The sequence below is a fragment of the Melospiza georgiana genome, chromosome 14 (assembly GCF_028018845.1).
Source record: "Melospiza georgiana isolate bMelGeo1 chromosome 14, bMelGeo1.pri, whole genome shotgun sequence".
NCBI lineage: Eukaryota > Metazoa > Chordata > Aves > Passeriformes > Passerellidae > Melospiza > Melospiza georgiana.
This window is the reverse complement of record NC_080443.1, coordinates 5,558,998-5,581,578: the sequence shown is the minus strand read 5'-3', so window position 1 is coordinate 5,581,578 and position 22,581 is coordinate 5,558,998. Positions and strand designations below refer to the sequence as shown.

General features: G+C 43.5%; 1 protein-coding gene across 1 annotated transcript in view; it reads right to left on the bottom strand.

The window, feature by feature from the left end:
- VAT1L (vesicle amine transport 1 like) overlaps positions 1-21,897 on the bottom strand; it is a 56,138-nt gene extending 34,241 nt beyond the window's left edge. Inside the window, exons 1-4 of the mRNA XM_058034271.1 lie at positions 21,597-21,897; positions 15,372-15,501; positions 11,398-11,613; positions 948-1,090 (exon numbers count right to left, since the gene is read on the bottom strand). Coding sequence (XP_057890254.1) covers positions 948-1,090; positions 11,398-11,613; positions 15,372-15,501; positions 21,597-21,826 — 719 coding nt within the window. The 5' untranslated portion in view covers positions 21,827-21,897. The remainder of the gene's footprint in view (positions 1-947; positions 1,091-11,397; positions 11,614-15,371; positions 15,502-21,596) is intronic.
- Between the last annotated feature and the right edge of the window lie 684 nt (positions 21,898-22,581).

The window sequence follows — 22,581 nt, the reverse complement described above, 5'->3', positions numbered from 1 at the left end:
TACCCATCAAACCAAGAGATTTGCCACTGCCAAGAGACAATTTGTCACAGCAGCATTCTCAGAATTACTGCTGTAGGTTTATTAAAAGTCTTCTCGATGCAAAGGGAAAATGGAAGGATCTGAGTAACAAATCAGGGTACTGGCACATTCTACAGGGTGCCACTTCTGCCTTGCAATCAGGACTTCTCACTGAGCTGGTATTAAACACCTCTGTGCCAGGAAAGAAGCACAAACTAATATCAGCTTGTTTAATCTAACCTTGTTACACCCATGGTTTTTATCTCTTGTACCCACCCTGATTCCTCCTGCAATACAGCCTGCAGTGCTAACAGCCCAGAGAGAAGTTCTGCCACCTCCACCAACACCCGTATCAACAGCTAGACAAAGTGAAAAACAAAGTGTTTGAAAGCACATAAACAGAAACACACACCATGACTTCAAAAGGCAACAGGATGATTTTAATCTGAATGCAAACAAACAAAATCTAAGGCTCTGAAATTAAAGCAGACATCATGTGCTCTGATATCAATCCCTGGCAGAGGATGAAAACCCAGGCAGATAAAAGCACACCAGAGAACTCCAAAACCTGGATACCTTACAAATTCACTGAAAATATCTTATTTGGTGCATTACAGTGAGCAAGTACATATGCAAATGAAGGTAAAGGACATCGTTCTGTTAAGACCTTCAGTTTCTTTTAATTAATTTACTTTGCTCACAACAGATGTCCAAATAGGGACAGGGATTGAAAAATTTCATGTTTCTTCTCAAGACATAGGGAGATGCTTACTATCCTGTCCCTAGTGGACAGATGGAATACCTGGAAAAAACTACAGCTCCCAAACTCATAAATGTAGTCTCTTCCCATAAATATGATCAGCCTGGTGCCTTTCATAGTATTTTACCAGATAACCATACAGACCTGACTCAGGAAAACACAAGATTACCTTTTTACTTCTTGGACATAGTCTGCGTTCCTGTCAAACAGGTGAGTTACCGAGTTTTTGATTGCTTCATGTTTGAAAGATGAAGCTGTTCCAAAAACAGTAACATTGGGAATGGTTGAACAGAGCTGAGCGACAGCTTGACCCTGCAAACACATTATTATGTTAGTTCACTGGCATGGAAATTGGTTGACAGATTTTGCAGCTGCCCATTCACTCCTGACACAGCAAAACCCGAGACCAAGCATGTGCAAGCACTTCCCAAACTCATTTATTTCCACTGAATTGCAGTTCAGCCACAGGAAAGAAGACTCCTAAATCACAAGGATATTCTGAAGACAAAGCAGTCCTAATACAGTAAGATCATGTCTCCTTATGGTCTCAGTGGGAGACAGCAAGTTGCTGTAACAAGTCCTGCATAATAAAGAAAATCTGCTTTACCTCTTATTGATAACAGCAATAATACTGGTTATTCAAAATGCAGGACCAGCCCCCAGTCACACTAAGAGAGGTCTGCTTAGGCAGGGCCCCAGAAAAAACTGATCAACAGCAAAAGGGATAAAACAGCAAAAGGGATAAAACAGCCCAGAGCATGTCCAGGAAAATCATTCTTCCTCCTGGTCTGGGCAGATACCCAGTGGGGTCCATGAGATGTAATGCCAGTCTTTAGGCAGCACTTGGGGCATTGAAGAATTTGTGCAATCAGATGTCTGTACTTTGAGTTTCCAGTTTTGGGCCCCAGAAGGCCTTTACTGAAATTTAACTTCTAATTTCATGAGGCTGAGAGAAGGGAAGCTTAACAGCTGAGCCATCTAGATTTCAAAAGCCATCCTAAAAGGTCATCTTATTATGACCCTCGGGGTTTTTTTCTACTCTTAAAACACCAACAAGAGGAAACCAGATGTTTGGTAGCCACACCCTAGCTCTTCTTGCAACCACATTATTCCTCTGGAGCCAACACAGTCACATGAATATACCCAGAAGTTAAAAAAATGACACTGCCATTCTAAAAAAACCTTTGAGATGGAATTCAGCAGACTCTTACTTACATCTACAGCCTAAAGATTGTCATTTGTAAACTGTATGCATGACTAGTAAAACCACCCAGGGACAAACACATTTCTGTTCCCTCCAACCAGAAACCCTGATTATTAGTTGTATATCCCAGTAATTAGCACTTGGGTTTTATTTAAAGCAGGATAATTAGCTAACCCTGCATACCCTGGAGGTCTTGGCATCCTCAATGCATTCTGCTGAATGTAACTCCAAGCTGAGCATCACCAGAGAGGGCAAGGCCATTATTTATATGGTGGGACCCAGGAATTTCAGAGTGGTTTCCTGCTGGGGTACTCAGTGAATGCTTGCTCAGCAAGGCACAGCTTAGGGGATCCTTTAGACAGCAAACACACACAGAAAAGAGAGCAAGAGAAGGGATCATTCTCATTCCTGCTTTGCAGATGAGGGATGGAACACTACAGCAGATTGAACAGCTTGTCCAGCAGCTCAGAGAGGCTCACAGGTAATGATGTTTACTCCTGGCATGGTAAATCCAACCCCAAATCAAAACTGACCTTATCTTTTAAAAATTATCCATAATTTTCCTGGGTTCCTCTCAAAAATCATAGAAAAATCCAGTCCTGAGGGGCCTCATCTTGAAAGATGCAATGTTTTCAAGGAGAAGAAAATGTTTCACTATTCTAATATTTCATTTCTCTATTACTTACCATCTCATTCTAAACCATTCCCAGATTTTAGCCTCCACAAACAATGAAATATAGAATTAAAAGAAAAAAAAATGGGGATTTTGTAGCTGTTCTTTTCTTAGTAATTTTCATAACCAATCCTCTTTTCTCCCTTTCTGTGTCTCGCAGAAACCCAACACCCACAGTGATTTAGATAAATCAGTAATTTATAATGCATGGTAGTTGAATGAAATTCTGACATTATTGATCTATTCTCTAATTAGTTTTCTGCATTTTCAATCCAACTTGGGCAGAGAAGGGCTAATGAATATATCCTGAATCAAAACCACTGAATGTTTAAAAGGTCAAACATTCAAGAAGAAATCATGTTGATTTTTATCCTGTAGAAGACGATTAACATTTAACAAACTGACAGTCAGATGAATAGGAAAATGCACAAAAACACTGGGATGTGAATACCCTCTTTTCATCCTGACTCAAACTCCATAGTACACCTCTCCCTCCCCACAAAGATAAGCTTATCTAAAATCCCAGATCAGCTGGGAATACCTTCCAGCTTTCTGTAGGTATTTGAAGCCTACAACTGACTCATATGACCAGTTCTTTTATAATTGGGTGAAGTGTCTTGAAGGAATTCCACAAAACACTCTTCTGCAGTTTTCTGAAGTCTTAATTTGAAGTTGACACTTACTTATTTCTGTGCAAAGTATTTTTAGTCTCTCTATCAGAAATCTAGGAAAAAAAGGTGAAATTGGACCGTTCACACTTTCCCCATCAAAACGGGACTGAACTCAACCTATGAACTCAACCATCTCCCTAATTTCTGTGGAATTCAGCTAAGCTCCAAAACAGCACTGTGGCTATGCAAGTCACGCTTAAGTCTCCTTTCTAATCCCTCAAATCATGCAGCTGCCTCTGGATTAGTCACCACTGTTCAGCAGGTTACACATTTTAATTACAAATACTGAGACCAGTGCTCAGAATAGCCATGATTTACAAATGAAGCATCCACAAAGGGTTTTGCTGCTGAAGCCCTGTCCCCTCACTTGGATCCTGACCACTGCCCTGTGGCAAACAGGGACATGAGGCTTTTCTGTCTCCTCCCTGCCCAAGCAAAACCACACCAACTCTGCTATCAGCCTCTCTGCCTTTGGGAGCAAGAACCATGTGAGCAGAAATGGTGCATGAACTCCAAAACCTTCCAAGAGGATGCTAAATTACACAAGCACAGGTTGAAAAATATTCTTCACTTATCTAATTTTTTCATATACAATGCCAATTTCCACACAGAAGTACTGACCAGATTCCTGTTTCTGATCCTAGGAAAACTAGTAAGTTTTAATGGCAAAAAATAATTATCAGTTGGACAATTAATGTTACCTTTAATGGAATTTAGCAGCCTTTGGGAACAGAAAATAAATCAGGTGATTCACTGAAGGGACAGACATGGTTACACAATATTCCCTTAAAGTGGAATTAATCACCTCTAATATACTCATATATTTTATATTCTACTTATCACAGAATCACGGAGTCATTCTGGATGGAAAAGCCCTCCAAGACCATCAAGTCCAGCCACCAACCCAGCACCATCACCATGTTTTATCACTAAGTCATCCTGAAGTGCCACATCCACACATTTTTTGAACACTTCCAGTGAGGCAGAACATCATGTGGTGAAACCTTAGAGAAATTAATGGCTTGGATTGAATAGCTGAGATTAAAGAAATTAATAGCTTGTGGAATGAAGGATGTCTGCTAATGCTGGATGTGCCTCCCCAGCTTCACAGTCTGCTTGATGGATTCCTTTTCAAGGTATCCTGTGGATTCATAAAACCAGTATGTTGAACCTAATCTACACATATTATTATTAGAGAAATTAATATAAATTTATAGCCTTACAGTAGTTTTAGATCCAGGAAAAAAAAATTCTTCACATTCCATTGCTTTAAAACCCAAGTCTAAGCCTGCAGGAGTGGAAAGTTCTCATACCAAGATAATCACCTAAAAGAATGGCAAAGCAGTTTTCTAGGCAGTAACAATGAAACAGACTGTTTAGGGCATTTCAACAATTTCAAAGAAAAGAAGTCATCAATATTTAAAAGTCAATATAGAAAGCATGATCAGAATGAAACTTACTAATCTAATTACCTTGTTAACACAAACATAATGCTGGATGAAATATAAATAAGGTGTACAAGTGAGTGGCTTTCCAAAAGGGTCTGATGTAATGCCACCAGCCTGACTGCAGCTGCACACTGAATTACAGCAGGGATGGGGAAGAATCCTTCCAAGAAAGCATCTTTTTGCTGCCGTGTAAACTGAGGGCAGCCTGGGAGCAGGAGAGAATAAACCATGTAAAAGATACCACCCTGCAAAACTGCATCAGTAAAGAATTACCATTTCTGTTATGTATTTCTGCAGCCTAAAGGTGCTACAGCATTTTTAAAAAGAGCATTCAGACTTAATCTTGCACAAGAAACTTGTCTAGAACTGGATGTGAGAAGAATCCAAGTTCCAAAATGCTTTCATTCCACCTAAGCATACCTGAAGGTGCTGTGAAATAAACACAGAAGGAAAACTGCAAGGGGAATCATCTACTGATCTTGTGGCATCAGGAAAACTCTTCTCTGGTGTTAGGTGGAGTCTGATACACAACTCATCTCCTGAAGGTGTCATTTCCCAATTACAGCAGGGGAAATTGGAAACCAAACACTGGGTGAACACTGCAGAGTGGACAAACTAAAATGTGATTATTGGGCAAGCATAAGGCAGCATCTGCTACACTCAGCAGAGCACAGATGAGTTTTGGAGAGGAGGCAGGGAGAGAGTGACCCTGAGATAATGATCTCTCTCACCCTCAAAACATTTTCTGCAACAATTAGCAGGGTGTGTTTTTCTTACCCGTTTGCAAAATTGTGCAGCTGAGCTGCATCAAAACCTCAGGGCTGGATCTCCATGGGGCACAAATCCTCTGCAGCTCAGGGGAGCCACCCCAGCAAAACTCAGCCAAAACTCCACCTGCACAGGCAGAGCAGCCAGGGGAGAGCTGAGCACTGCCTGGGACCTGGGACAGGACACGTCCTCTGCAGTGCAGGGCTGAGAGAGGCAAACAGAAAGGCTCTCAAAGGCTGCAGCTTTCTCTGCTCGGGGAAATTGCCTTCTGTGCATGGCTGGCTGGGGTCTGTGTTTGATGAGCAGATTGTGCTCTGAGGCAGGGTCTGGAAATGGGCTGGGCCGTGGCACCAGGACTCTCTGGTGCTGCTGAGGGAGCACATCCATGGCCTCAAAGCCTTTCCCAGCAGCTCAGGCTCCACTGCCCTGCCTGGCTCCAGCAGCTGGGCACCTGGAGCAGCCCAGACAGGGTGACACAGTGTGTGAGCTGATTTATCCCTTCCTTGGATGCTGGAGATGAAACAAGAGGAAAGCTCTTCATCAAGTGCTGAACAGCTCTGAACTGCTAATCTGAAAGCAGCAAGTGCAGCCCTGGTAGCAGGTGAGGTGTCAGCAGGGTGGGCTGGATTGATCCCTGGCCCAGTGGGCTGGCCTGGACCAGCACAGGAGAAGAGTCAATTCCAGCTCCTCACATTCAGGGAGCTCTGCCTCAAACACAGCAGTGATGTTCAACGTGCTCCTCCCTGCTAAGTGCAGACAGAGCAGCCTAGCCATGCAATATTTGAAAGGATCAGGAATGCTGTGAGATCTCTTTTAACAGGATCTGGCTCTCCCACCATCTTATTGCTGCTCAGAGCCCAGGAAACACATCCACATCTGCCTGAAGGATGACCCAGGAAACACACATCTAACCTTACAAAAAAAAGTATATGAGCAAACAAACCTGCCTGCAGCCTGAAAAATACAGGCCAAGGAGAGAGTTCATGCTGAGCTGCTTGTGGCTGTAAACATATATATCCTACCAAAAAGATCTAAAAGAAGTGCCCTGAGAAGAAAGAGGACCCAATTTTAATTAATGGATAACATCATTAAATAAAAGATACATTAACTCTAAAAGAACTGGCCATGAATAAGGCCTGGAAAGTTTTCTCACTGGGTAAGACAGAGTGGAGAGAATCTGAACAGATAAACACTGAGGTGTTTTTTTCAGGAAGAAATTAGATCATTCTCTTGCAAGGGTTCCTATATGCTGTCTGTGATAGCAGGTGACTGGATTCACTAAGAAATGCCAGCTCTTTGTCAGATAAAATATCACCACTTCAGTGATTCAGCTGGGAACACATCCTCAAATATTTGCAATTTATGCAGGGGAGACACAATAAAAAAGAGGGCTCCTGCCAAGCAGTAACAAATCCTGCCAGGATGGCCTAAATCTGTTGCCAAGTCAGATTTACCCTTCAAATTCAAACATGAGAGCTGCATCTGTAACTTACTCTGCTTGCACTTCCTTTGCTGCTGAGCCTGACAGGAAAGGTCAGACAGCAGCTTCAGGAGAAGCAGCCAATGCTCCTGCATGGAAGGTGGATTATTTTTAGCATCTGCAAGATCAAACTGCTAAAGAATTGGCTAATAATTCTGCCTTGAGTCTGAGGAGTTAAGTGATGAGACTGGTGTTTACAAAATCTTGGTAAATAACCAAAGCTTTGTGCTCTAAATATTCAGAATAGGAAGTACATGAAGAACAAACAAACAAGCAAATGGACATAATGGCTCTCTCTCACAAATATAAAGCCCTGGAGGAATTAATTTTCCAGGTAGATGTCACAGAAATGGGAACTGGATTTATTGAAGCTCAAGGAGAAAAGCATCATGGTTTTTTTTTCATTTTCTTTTACTACAACAGTCCTGTATTTATACTAATTCAACAGTTTACATGAATAATCGTGAGCAAAACTTTATGATCTCATACAAGCCTGTGCTGTGACTTGCACTGAATGCACTGACATAGAGATCTGTCTTTATTTTAAAGAACTAATTGTCTCTTGGGGCAGAGCAGTCCCAGCAGGATGCACACTGCTCCTCAGGTTTTTGGGGTAATTTCTTTAGTTGTCACTTTGCTTCACTTCAGAGAGAAGTGGGAGTGTATTTGTGAAGGGAGCTGCTCTTCCATTGTCTTACAGTCATTTCAAACATTAACTGCAGTGTTATTCAGTTAAGTCAGACCAATAGATGTCCTACAGAAAGTCATATGTTCTTGCAAAGTCATTATTTTAAGCATTAATGTGTGTTTATGATGTTTAGTGTTAGCTGGCTTTCTCCCTGATTTAGCAAGCAGTTCAGAAGGGCACTTGAACATTTCTGCAGCTTAAAGCATTTAAACTCTATTTGTAGGAGACAATTCTATTTTTTGTTAATTACTGAACTGCCCAGCTACTCAATTTAACACTTGAATCAGAAGTTCCAAGCGTCCTGCCAAGCAGAGGCCTGAAAGGGGAGCAAATGGGAACTTTGTTAGATCTGAGTCAGCAGCAGGACCTGAAAAGTGTTCATCTCTTGTCAGAGCCCAAGGGAATACTGGAATGGCACTGTGAGCCTGCCCTGTGCTCTCTGCGGAGGCTCCTGAAACATCCCCAGCCTCCTTCCCTGCCCAGGGTGGGAGCTGAGAGTCAATCTCTCTTCACTGCCCCTGCCCCAAGGGGGAAACAAGAGCCAGGAGAGCCACAGCAGCCCCTTTCCTGAAAAATCTTCTGTGTTCAGCATTTTTCTCCTGAGAAACCTCAGAAAAGAAATGTCAACAATAATTATTTGATTGCTTTGGAATGTGGTCTGGAGGGAGGGTGCTCACCAACAGGTGCATCTCTGATTGGTTCCATGTGAATTGTGTTGATTTAATGACCAATCTCAGACCAGCTGTGTCAGGACTCTGATCAGTCACAGGTCTTACTATTCATTCATTTCTAGCCTTCTGATGTATCCTCTCTCTTTCATACAGTTTTAGTATATAATGTCTTATAATATAATAAATATGATATATGATATATGATATATCATCATATATCATATATGATATATCATATCATAATAAATCAGCCTTCTGAGAACATGGAGTCAAATTCTCATCTCTCACCCCATCCTGGGGACCTCACAACACCACATGAGACCCTTCCCAAGGCAGGTTATCTTGGTATGTTTCCTTTCTCTCTCCCTAATCTTCTGCTGTCCCCTGGAACTTCTGGAATAAATAAACTGACTCATCTAAAGCATCCTGGCAGACATTAAAGCTACTAATCACACAGATGAGAAGACAATTGCTATAGTTACCTCACTACCAAAAGTATCTATCAACAAAAGAAGGCCACATAAATAAACTGAGATAATACACAAGAGTAAAGGTCCTAGAGAATTTTCCCTGTCTCCACTTATTGAAAAAGCTGCAGGATCCTCCTAAAGGGGACTGAGTGGCCAGAACAAAGAACCTCACAAACATTTTCGAAGCAACAAGTTCTTTTTCATAAACTGCCTGAAGCAGCTAAAATAATGATCTTGCATAATGAGAAATGAACAATTAGAAACTTCTAGTCCCACAGGGAGCCTATTGTCTCATTAAAGTGTTCTGGAATTTCTCTGACATTTAGAAACCAACTGGACAGATTTGCTTAAAGTGGGGAAGGGCATTCTATCTATTAAAGCAACAGCACAAAAATAACTCTTTTATAGCAGCTTCAGTGCCAGTTTTCTGTTCATTAACAAAGACCTTTGTGGGAATGATGTGCTCGATCTGAAGCTGTCAGATTTTTCAAAGGATTAACAGACAGATTATTAGAATAACACAGACCCCTCTGAAATCTTTATGTCTGCTTAGCAGAAAGAAAAAAAAAAATCCACACATCTTCAGAATGATATTTTACTTGGTAAACCCATCAAGCAATGGGAAAATTTCCAGTTCTTGTTCTCCATGCTCTTCCCTTAGAAGAAGCAAGGGGCTGTGTGAGGATCTCTGCCCTGGGACAGTGATCAGCACCCTGGCTTGCAGGCTGGCCAGCCCTGCCTTCCTCTTCCTCACAGTCCCCCTGGATCCTGCACAGCCCTGCATCCCTCACTGCCAGCCTGGCTGCTCTACCTGCGTGTCTGCCCTTTCCCTTGGCAACTCTGCTTCATTTAACTGCTTAGCAAGTGATGGATCTGATGTCTCCTTGTTCTCCTGGCAGCCAAGCAGGACCCATCCTTCCTCTAGCTTCTCCCAGAGAAGGTTTGCAGCAGCCACAGCAGAGGACCAGCCAAAAGCTGCCCGTGGAAGTGCTGGGATCAGAGAGGAAGCCAGCAGCTCCTTCCAGGAACACTACAGCAGAAGGGATGTGAGAACTGGCCTTAACAGAGCATCACCAGCCCTTCAGGATAAGGAGGAGGAAATAACAGAGGTGAGTGAGATCAGAAAGAGAAAGAAACACAGGAATCTGAAAAAGGAGGAGGGGTTCAACTTCTCTAGATACACAGGTACATGCAGGGATTGCTTTGGGGCTAATTCTGTATGCTCAGCCTACACAGGGTCTGTACAGTGCCAGGTGGGCAAATGCCCTTAGAGCTACAGCTGAGACTTTGATTGCTGTGGAATATTCCCCTGAATGCCTCGTGTTGCTTTAGCAGCCCTGAATTCCACAGGAGGAGACTGAACCCTACAGAACAATAGCCAGCCCCAGCCTCTGTGCCGGGCTGTGCTTTGTAATACGATTATAAATTCCATTCATTTACACCAGCATCCAACAGGACAGACCCTTCACTGCCACTGGGATTATGGCTGCCTAAAAATACCTTGTACAGGGAACTCATGAATTTATTCCTTTGATTACAGCCCTCATTTATATGAGAACCTGAAAGAAGGGCTAAGGGCACAGAATTAAGGCTGGCGTGTTTGGGGCTGCCCACCAGACCTCAGCAGAAAACAGAACATTATTTTAGCATAAATAAGGCATAACAAGAACACAGAAAAGGTACTCCAGTTTCAAAGGCTGCTGTCTGCTAATGGTGTCAGCTCATAAAATCTGTCTTAGGAAAAAGGATTGCATAATTTCAAATGTAAACAAACTCCCCAGTCAATATCACAATGTTTTGCACAAAACTTTAATGCCTTCAAAAGAAAGAGATTTTTCCTAAAAGATACTTCAAGGAACTGAGGGCACAAAATGCTGACTCTCTATTTCACTGTGTGGCCTGGTATTCCCACAAATTCATCCTTTGCCTGTGCCACACAATGCCTCCTCAGGAATGATCCAAGCTACAACATGCAGCAGCCACCGCTGGCTGCAATTTCGTATTTGTACCTTTTCCTCAGGGCTCACATGACAACTTTTCACTGCTTTCAATCCCTCTACAAGAAGGGGAAAAGAAAATCTTTCACAGTGAAAGCACCATACGCACTCACACACTGTATGTGCAGGAGTGTTCCAAGAGGGACATTTACTATAAAGAGGATTATGGTTACATATAAATACCTTTTGCAGGGAGCTTATTCTTTTCACTACACCCTTCTTTAACATAGAAGCACAACATGTGTAATTTCAGGAATGCAATATTTGAGACAATGCTTGATCCTTGATCTGCTGACAACCAATTAGGGGCTTTTCCATGAGATTTCTTTTCATAGAGTCTAGAGCCATAACATTTTTATTTCACCAAAAGCTCCTGCCAACCATTCCCATCAGCATTTTGATGGGAAGAAAGATGCAGTTCCTCCCAGTGCAATCCCTCACACAGAGGAACATCACGTCCAACTGCAGGTTCTGGCTCATTTCAGGAATGAGGATCCATCAGACTTTCAGTTACTCAGGGACAGGAAAGGAAGAGAAGTTCCAACTTACCACCCCTCCTCCTGCTGAGTGAACCAGCACAGACATGCCTTCCCTCAGGTTAGCAACCTCAAAGAGCATCATGTAGGCAGTTACAAAGTTCATGGGAAATGCAGCAGCCTCAGAAAAAGTCATGTCATCTGGGATCTTGTAGACAAACTCCACTGGGGTGCACACGACTTCAGCCCAGGCGTTGTAGTTCACAAAAGCCATGACTCGGTCTCCAATCTGCAAACAAGGAAAAAAACAACGTTGAGGATCTGACTGCAGTTGAGACAGTAGAGAGCAAACTGTGAGAGCTGCAAATCCCCTGTTCAAGGTGTGGGACACTGCCTGACTGAGGAAAATGGTGCTCCACACCTTTGGAAAAACAGCCATCAAGCTGTTCAGCTTTGGGCTTTTACTGTTTTTAATGTCAACAAAAATAACCAAAAGAAGTTAAAGCCACCTCTTCCTTTTATTTTTTTTTGCTCCACTCTTCTGTGATAGAGCAGTCTTCTATCATCATTAATACAGATCACCTATTGCTAGCAGAGCTCCCAAATAACAAATGTAAAGAATGAAAACAGCATTCTTAGCAATAATTTTGCTAAAGAGAAAGAGATGAGGGGGAAAGGTTATAATTATATTGGTGAGAAGCATGGAATAAAGAAAATTATACCTAAGATAATTTTTGCTTTGTTTTCTCAGTCCTCACACTAATTTAGAGCTACTTCTCCTCTTTGTGGATTGAGAAGGGAAGGCCTTGTGCTGTGGTAGATGGAGCACATGAAAGGGTGGCAAAAGCTCTCATTCAGAAGATAACACCATCTGTACCCACTCTCTGTTTTTATCTTCTTATTAACTGATTCCACCAAGATATAGCCATGATTGTAATCTCCACAGCCATGTGTCAGAGCAGAATTTAGTTCTACAACTTCAAATAAGCCACCTTAAACATCAAAAAATACACCTTTGGATTTTAAGGCACTGTTAAATCTACAAAGTGAATTTGACAAGATTTAAAGGAGCAGTGAAATATTATCTTTCAGTGCAACATTTCTCTGCTCAGTTTCTTCTGAAAATATATGGTGGTGAAAGCATAATTCACTATGGAGAAGAAAAGGCTTCCTGTAAATATTAGAGAGAGTTGGCTGCTCCTAGGAGCCCTTCAGAGGTCCAGGCACATCAGGCTCCATTGTTTGTATGTGCCTTCATGGCAGCTGCAGGTTTCTAAAGCAGAGACACTGACTCTTCTCAGATGGACAAGAGTAACAAACATTAGCTGCCATCTGCTAATGGTCTCAGCTCATAAAATCTGAGGCACAACAGACTTGGACAGCAACACTCACCTGAAAGCAGAAATTGGGCTGCTGGGTCTACAAGGGACAGCCACAGTGAGCAAATGTGTGGCCAGTGTGTATAAAATCTTCACAGGCACAACTCTTACAAACTCAATAATTCCTCACAACCAGCAACCCCATGGCATCTTTTACCTTGCCTTAGATCCTATGCCTCTCTAGAACACACCACCCAAAACATCCTTAACATGAAAGGAGCTCTGCAGTGGAGCCACAGGATGAGACAGGAAGAGCATCAACTCCAGGCCTTTGTGTTTTAACTAAAACTGAAGCAGCTGTCCCTCTAAAATAACTTTGCTCATCTGCCTGATACTCTCTCACACTCTACCAATGCTCTCTAATGCCTCAGGAACTACAGGTATGGAGTAAAGCACAACACTTTTGCCTTCAGGCAAATGTTTACAGCACAAGCACATTTTGGTCTCCTGAGTCATCACTTTTGCTGTGGGATATTGCAGGTTTGCTCCAAGCTAAGGGGCTGCTGACAGTTCTGAAGGGTTGTCTCTTTTAGAGTGAGAATGCTGAAACAGAGCTGTCATTCCAATTTCAGTGAAATGCCTCCTCCTTTTGAAAAACATTCAAATTAACAATGCCTCGCTGGTAATCACTCTGTGGTTCCCTTTTGCTCTTGGAGAAGCATCTAAAATAGAAAGTCTGCTAGGATTCATTAGTGCAGATGTCATTATGCCCTATATCCTTGCCATAAATCACAAATGATTACTAAAAAGAATGCAGAGAAGCCCCTCTTGATGATTCCCAAGGCACCTCTTGGTAACATTAAATACCACATTTTACCACAGACACTGTTCAGAGCCTAGTCAGATTAGACCTCACTTCTTGAGAATCATCCCCAAAACTGGAGAGAGACCAAGCCTGATACAGCTGTTACCATCAGAAAGCAGCTTTTTCTTTGAATGGAGAAGGAATAGGCATTGCACCTATTTTAGAAGGGCTTGAACTGGAAGAGATCTATGCAGGCAACGGAGGTCAGAAGATACAGGGTGCAGAAGATACTGGGTGTGCAGTCTTTGCCATTACTGTGGGCAGAGGTAACAATCTATGTCAAGGAGACACCAAGCATCTGGTGAGCCCCTACTCTGTGCAAGAACTCCATAAAGAAATCAAGAGAAGGTTCTTCCATCATCCTCACAGCAAGTTCTCCTGCTGATGGACTCATACCCATGCACAGCTGTCACTGTGAGTGTGGGCCCTTTTCTAGAGCACCCAAACACAACCATGGCTACGAAGGCTGTGTGTAAAAAATGAAATTCTAGGGCTGGTTTCAGTGACAGGAGTACACCAGTGCACAAGGGTGCTCCACAGTCAGAACAAAGGTGTCACTCTAAAGAGAGACACAGTTATATTCACTTATTCACTCAGGTGCAGTGTTATTCAAACAAGCACCATATGCTGCAGCCTTATGATGCCCTTTAAAATATCAAGAACTGTTAAAATGAGAGTGCTGATGTGGAGCAGAGGCTTTCTAGAGAATATTCTCCTTTCAGAGGATATTCTTCGATATTGAGCACAGCTATGAAGTACAGATGCCAGAGCACAGCTACTGGAGCAGAAAAGGTTTTCAAACGGCAAAATTATCATTCAGTTGCTGTTTGTAACAAAATACATTGAAAGATTGGAACTTGCTTCAAGGCAGAGATGGGGCAGGAAGGGAACTGAGACAAATCCCCTAAGAAGATTTCACCACTGACACCATAGTTGAAACTAAACTGGCCATTATTTTCATCCAACTGACAAATTTTAGCTGTTAGAGAAGAGAAAAATTTGTCTTTAGATAAAAATATTTATATCTTCTTAAGATCTAGATATAATAAGAATTCAGAAAACTTGATTACCTTTTGACATGACTGACTCTGCAAATAACTAAGATAGGATTGACATGTATTAACTCAGGATTTATTTCCAAAATTTTCAACCTACTTAGGTAATAAAATGCAAGTTTGCAGTGAATACAGATGTTTAGTATCAGTAACAGAATAGGAGGCAGGACAAAATGCTGCTTATATGCTATAAGAGATACCAGAGTCCATAACCACTTATGACAACTTTGCTATATACATCAAATATCTGTGATTTACCACAACCTCTCAGGTGAAATTTATATTTTTCCTGAGCAATCAGACTAAGTTCTATATCCAGAATGAGAATCCTAATTTAATCTGCACCTCATTAATGCACACAGTTGTAGGAAGCAATGCTTACTGTAAACAGGGCTCTGTTAACTCGAGATCAAAAGCTGCAACCAGAATCAGCAGCACCTGGGCTTTGAGTAAAAGAGCAGTGATGACAGCAAACATGGCCAAGAAAGGAAACCTAACAAGTTAACTTAATTTCTTTCATTTCATTAAAGGACATCACTCCTGCTTTCCAGTTCCTATTTAGCCATCAGGATGTGCACATGGCACAAGTGACTTTCAGGAAGGATTTGAAGATGACAGTGGTGGATTCAGAAACTAATTCAAGAGGGCATTCTCACGCTTGGGAAGCAGCAAGGAAAAATTGACCTTTCAAATCTCAACAGGGTGGTGAAGACTGCTGTCACTGGCAGAGCAGAAGGGATTAGAAACTGGTGATTATTTATATGAGACTTATAACTCTCACTTTGAAAATTAAAAAAAAAAATATTACCTCAAATCCTTTCACGCTGTCTCCAAGAGCTTCTACAATTCCAGAACATTCAAAGCCAGGAACAAGTGGAGTCTTAGGAGGGTTGTCAATATTCCCCTGTCGCACCATCAAATCAATAAAGTTCAAACCACTGTAAAACACAGGAAAAAATCAAATCAAGACTATTACCACAGATCAAAGTAGAGGAGGAAGCCTTGAGTGATGGCACAGCCAGGAAACTCCAGGGCAGCATTAAGAGCTGGGCTCTGCAGGGTCCAGCAGACATTCCCACCCTTGGGATGCTCAGCCTTGGGATGCAGAGGGTGCACGTGCCAGGACAGCACAGCAGCCCCACACTGCTCAGCAGTCACCCAGGGCATGTCAGAATTCAATACACTGAAACACTGATTGCTACCAATGCACTACCAGCTGGCAAGGAAAGCCAGGTCAATTTAAGAAGAAAACCCCAAGCCTCACACATTGTAGTTATTTTGGACTAGGAGCTACATGGTCTAACTGTCCTGACCTTTGATGTGACCCCAGGAATGCATCTTGTGTTAGTCTCAGGCAGGATTCCAAACTCGGGCATGAACTTGCTAAGCACCAGATAGGCTTTTGTTTTAAAACTGTTCCTTCCTGGATCATGCTTGTACATTTTTTCAAAAGCTATTAAGGTCTTTGAAGTCCTCAGGTTTGATGCTCAGAAAAAAATACAGGTCTTTCCCTGCAGTCTCAGCTTTGCAAAAATCCTAAAGCACTTTTGCATTGTCTTTTGTATGCAATTTTATTAAAGAAAATTTTGTGGTTTTCTGGGCAGCCACAGGGAAAAAAAAAAAGAAAAGAAAAAGAAAGAAAAAAGGCACCACTTATCTACTATGTGCATATATTGATTACTGGCCTTAATGCCATAGTTAAAACTTTAAAACTCCTAACTAGCTGAAATACACTTCAGCATTTATCCACTGCTCCAAAACACAGCCCTGTTTTTATGGTTAGCCAAGCACACAGCCAGTCCTGCTCACACATGTGACACCAGCAACTGCCTGGATACATCACATTACTGATGGGCACAAGGATTTATGAGATGCAGCCTTAGTCAGATACTAATCAAGACACAGACAGAACAGACCCAACAAATTACCAGGCAGAGCAGACACCCAGCCCCAGCACAACAGCATGGATTCATGGGATGTAGGTCACTGGGGAGGGGGAAGGAGATCCCACCAAATGAAAGCATTCAGAATTGTGGTGGAGGGTTTAGAGCAACCTGAACCCACAACTTTCACCATACTCATACACAAAGCTTATAATATCAACCATATGGAAGGTTCAGAGGGGTTTTCTCACAGTTAAGTTGGCAAATTTGAAATTATTTTGGAAAGATCTCATCTTCTCCAGTGGGTAAGACCACTCCTACATCACCACTGTGATGTTGATATGAAAGAGAAATTCCAAATAGCAAAATGCCTGCAAGGCAGCCATTGTTTGTAGAAGAGGAACAAACAAACAGACAAAAATTCCAAACCAAACCACAAACTCAGAAACCCCACAGCACTGATGGTGGCAACCACTGTCTGAGTACATTAATTTCAGCAATGGTGTTTTAAATGCATCTTTCCACACTGCAAGCTTTTTACAAAAAGTTAACTTTTCCCTACATTCCTGCAAGAAAAGGCAGCTGGAGGCAGGGCTGTGATGAGGCAATCTGGGCAGAACACACCCCGTGGTGCCATAACAAGTAGGCAAGAAGGAGACAGGTGGATATGCAGAGGCCATTGCTCTTTGCTCATGACACTGATCATAAACAGATTCCTTCTCATGAAGTAAATAGTTGGTTTTTGAAAAGGCACATGTTCAGTTCTGCATCTAATGACAGAACACTGGCAGTTCTGTTCTGTCCTAGCTCCATTTCTTTTTCATCTGGTTTTTTACCCAAAGAAGAACAAAGGACAGCAAAATTATATTGGGAGTTCATCTCTATTACAATGAACTGACAAGGCCTCACACTAGAACAGGTGTGATAAGGGAAGAAAAAGCAAAACACAAGGTAAACAATAATAAAGATACGTGTTCTTATTGTTTTAATTATTAGTTGAACCATGGAGTATTGACCAGGCTTTCTAATACTTTTTAGTCACTTTATAGAGAATTTCTCCTTCATTCACTTTCACTTCGTTTATTCTTACATGTTGTGGCATCCCTGCTTCTCTCAGACATGCCTTTATTCCTATTCTTCTCCATGTTGAAGGAAGGACAGAAGTTTTATTTTACCGGAGAAATTTGAAGATCAGTAGATCTGAAAGCATGATTATGGTGTATTGGTCAACTCAGCTTTTTTTTTTTTTTTCTTTCCTTAGAATGGGGCCTAATGATGGATGGCAAGTTTTGTAACTGCACCCAAGACACCCAGCTCTTTCACTGGGATTCAGTCAACAGCACACTCAGGAAAAGTTTGACTGCACACAACACAAGAAAATATGTCTCATGAAGAGTGGTAGGTTTAGGGATTAAGTACAATTTATTTCTTGTACCACTGCAAACCAGGATAGCCTGCTCTGGTGTACAGCCACAAAAAGTGACTCCTGAACTTTAGTAAGGGCATATGCAGAGGGAGAAGTGTAAAGGCAAAGCAATGCAGTGACAAACAGTACACAGCATGTTTTTAATCCTAAATCAAGAGCTGGATGCAAATGAAAACAGGGAAGGATATGAATTATCAAGATCAGTACATTGACATAGGGTCAATGTACTGATCTTGATAATTGTGACAGAGCAGGGATGTCTCTGTGACCTGCACAGACTGGATTAACTGTGCATTACTGGAGGCAGATTTTATCAAAAATGGAATTACTCTTGAATCTGAATCTGACTTTCTCAGTCTGCAATACTCTACCTTAACACCAGGTCCTTTTGAGGACCTTGAATATTATTCTCTATATTTGTGGTTTAGTTTTGCTGCATTTTTATTTCCCTTTTCTTAAGTATGGGAAGGAACAGTCAATTTGTTTCCCTTTGTTCCATCCCACATCTCTGAGGATGCCCAATACCTTCTATTTCAAAATCCCAAATCATGCAGAACACTCCATGACACGGTTTGGAGAGATGCTGCTTTTGATCTTTCTTATTTCACTGTAAAAATCCATTAAAATTAATTGCTGAAATTAATGAAAAGCCACAGAACAAGCAAGAGGACCATCGAGTTTTGCATTCTTAAAATCCTTCCTCTTAACCACAGCCAGCAAACCACCCAATCTTAAAAATAAAAAAAAAAAACCAACAAAACCAACCATGTCTATACATAAAGGAAAGGTTTAAAATTATCAGGTCTCATGCTTTTTATGCAGAAACCAGGACCATATGAACAGACTGCCTTTAGGAGCAACACTGATTCTCTTCCACTACTCGGTTACACTCAGGATTTCTTTTATCTGCTCCAGTTTTTTTAAAGTGCCTTTATCTCACAGTCACGAAGTCAGAAGGGTCACTTCTGCCTCATTCCTCATAATGCACATGTACAGCAGTACAGGGAAGAAATAATTATAAGAGAAAAAAGAACAACAGAGCGAGGTAATCATGGTATACACCATTGCTTATTCACACAACCCATCTGAAATACTTCCGTTCACTCCAGCTACTTGTCTCATCTTTTCATCACTCTGCATCCCAACGTTCTGCTGCCTGCAAATTACAACACAAACAAACACAGGAGTTTCAACAGCTTCATCATTATCAATCAGCAATGATTTCAGGAAATATGCAGAAGCTATGACTCAGCTTGGACATCGATGGCTGTTCCATTTCTTAGTCACTGAATGAGCCTAACACATGACTCATCTCAGCTGACACATTTTCAATTGGATCACTGATATTCCAAACCTTCAAAAGAATTATTCATCTGGCTTATTGCTAATAGCAGCATATCCTCCATTTCTAGTGCCATACTACGAAGTGTACACACACAACTTAAGGGGTCTAAACGTGTGATTCAATTGGGAATTCAGAGACCACACAGAACTTGTTCCACTGGTGTATATTATTTATCAAGCATGTGCACATCCTTCTTAAAATAAAGCTTATTTTCCTCCATCAATTTGTTGAGTCAAAAAATAATAATAATCATCTCTAGTGGTGGTCAACTACAAAACTGATTCAACAGAACACACGTTTTGTAAGAAGTATTGATGACTGGAACAACCCATCTTGCGTGTGCTCAGCACTGCCCACATCAACCTGTGCACGCTGCCCTGGGCAAAGCCAGCCCCTTTCTCACTCTGTCTCCCAAGTCCATCATCAAGAGCATCAGCAAATTGATTTTGCCTTGCCTGGAAGCGCAGTTTGGTGACCTGGTGACATTTCAGCCCTGTGGCCATTTCCAGTCAGGAATGACAAGCAGATGCTCTCCAGCCTGGAGGCAGCATGAAGGGAAGCTCCCAAAACACAGGGGGGCTTGTGCAACCCAGCAGTGACCTGTGGAGCAGCTGAGCAGCTCTGCTGATGTCAAACAGCACAATTGCAACTCGCACAGCCCTACAGACACTGCAGCCCTGGGGAGCAGCTGCAGCTGTGGCTGCACAATTCCATTTTACAGCCAAGTGTTCTTGTGCAGGTAGCTTGCTATTTGTGACACATGCACAGCTACTGGTTTCATGAAAGTGGAATTCATACAGGTACTGGAAAATGCTGTAAATCCCTGACACATTCAGAGGAATATATCCATGGGCTAACAACATTTTTAGTTTTGCATGTTAACTTTTGTTAACCCAATAGCTGGGAAAAAAAACACACAGGAAACAAGAACCACTAATTCTATTCACTTAGCACAGAATTTCTTGCATTTCCCATTGTGGCTAGTAGAGAGGAAAAAAACCCAATATCAAATGTGAATGCAAAATATCCCACCCATTATTTACTAGTACTCATGCACACTAATGGATATCACTATTTTTCATAGGCAACACGTTGGTAGGGGGAATACTCGCAATGGTCACAAACTTTATGAGCCCCATTAAGAACAGAATGGAAAGCACAGCATCTGAACAGGTCAAGACATTCAGCTACCTTAACCTACCGGGATATTCCAAATCTGAAGCAGATCCACCGATACATGATTCAAAACAAGCTCACTCCCCCATAGCAGTAACATTTTTAACACAAGTTTCTTCTAAAGTAAACAACTTAGCCTTCACCTTGGAATTTATCTTCCAGAAGCACCATGTTTTCATACAGCAGAAAAGGACAACAGAAGATAAATCCTTGCCTAGGCAAAATTAATTCAGTCTTTGGTAAACATCAAGTTGTGTAGTAAGATCCTAATGTGGCTTCTGTCACTCAAAAAAATTAATCATATTTTCACAAAGGAACATGTGCACTAAGAACCAGCAATCTAGGAAGAAGAGTCTGCTCTGCTTGTCTGGGGAAAAAAAAAAAAAAAGAAAGAAAAAATAAAAAATAAAGAAAAAAAAAGCCATATAAGAAAGCACGTTTCAGGATGCTGCCAGACAGTAGCCACTTGTCACCTGGACACAGGGACTAGCACTGGGAAATTATCCCGAGCTCTGGCCACGCTGCCACAGCAGCTCCGATGAAAAAGGATGCTGACTTAAGTAAGTGATTCCCAGGAGAAAAACAACAGCCAGTGTGTCAGAAGGGAAAGAGACAGGTGCTGAGCAACACGCACAATCTGGCATCCACATTTCTCACAGAAGCCCAAACCCCGAATGCACTTGGCTAGGCTTTCCCCCCCTCCTTCTCCAAGCTGGTAGCGTGAAATACCACTGACAATTTCCTTGCCTTCGCACCGCTGCCGAACGCACACGAACCCCGCTGCCCGCCCTGGACCGGGAACCCGGGCTCGGGTCTGAGCCGGGCAGGGACGGGCCGGGAGCGGGGCTGCCCCGCGGGGAAGCCACAGGTGAGGGAAGCCGGAGCCGGAGCTGGGGCTGCTCGTAGGGAGCGCTACGAGTGCAGGGATGGATGCCCGGCCCCGGGGCACCGCGGGACCCGCTCCGAGCGCAGGGATGGATGCCCGGCCCCGGGGCACCCCGGGTCCCGCACCCGCTACGAGCGCAGGGATGGATGCCCGGCCCCGGGGCACCGCGGGACCCGCTCCGAGCGCAGGGATGGATGCCCGGCCCGGGGCTAGGCGGGACTCGCACCCGCTCCGGACGCAGGGATGGATGCCCGGCCCCGCGGGTCCCGCACCCGCCCGCACCCCGGGGAAGGAGAGGGCGAGGGGCGATACTGGACCAGGCTTTGACGCGGATCTTCAGCTCGCCCTCCTGCGGCTCCGGCATGGCTTTCTTGGACACGCGGAGCTTGTTGAGCCCCCCGAAGGCGGACAGCACCACGGCTCGCATCTCCTTGGCGTCCCCGGCGCGCAGGCTGCCGCCCGCGCCGCCCTCGTTCGCCTCCCTGCCGCCCTCCTTGTCGATCATCTGCTCCGTCTCCTCGGCTCGCTGCGCTCCCTCCTTGGCCATGGCGGGGCTGCGGCGGCTCCCGCGGTGCCGCCTGCGAGGCCGGTGCCGCCGTGCGGAATGGCCGCGGAGCCGCCGGGGCCCGCCCGCCGCACTGCACCGGCTGCGCAGCGCCCTCCGCCCCCGCGGCGCCCGGCACGGGCAGCGCCCGCAGCGACCCCCGGCAGCAACCACAGAACCAGGGCTGAGAGGACCTCTGAGATCACACAGTCCGCCCCTGTCACCCATCTCCACCTTGTCATCGTGGCGCTGACAGCCACGTCCAGTCACTAAACACCTCCAGGGATGGGGACTCCACTACCTCCCCGGTCAGTCCATTCCAAAGTCTAATCATCTTTCTGTGAAGAAATGATTCCCAATGACCAGCCTCAACTTCCCCTCGTGCAGGTTTAGTAAGTCCTGTCACTTGTTACCTGGGAGAAGAGCCCGATCCCCACCTGGCTCCACCCTCCTTCCAGGTAGTTGAAGAGAGGGATAAGATCAGCCCTGAGTGAGTCGCTCCTTCTCCAGGCTGAACAGCCCCACTGTCACCTTTGGCCAGCACAGAGCCTGAAGCCCGCTGAGCGGAGTGTGAGGCCACGCTGTCTGATTGGACCAGCCACCCTCTGTGCCCCAGAGCTCATGGCATGGTGGATTAAATCCCCACTCGAGATGCCCGGGTCTTGATCCTCACTGGGGAGCCCAGTGTGCAGAGTCACACCTCAGCTCTTCTCAGGCCCAGCTCAGTGAGCACTCTTGGTCAGAAGAACCATGCATGC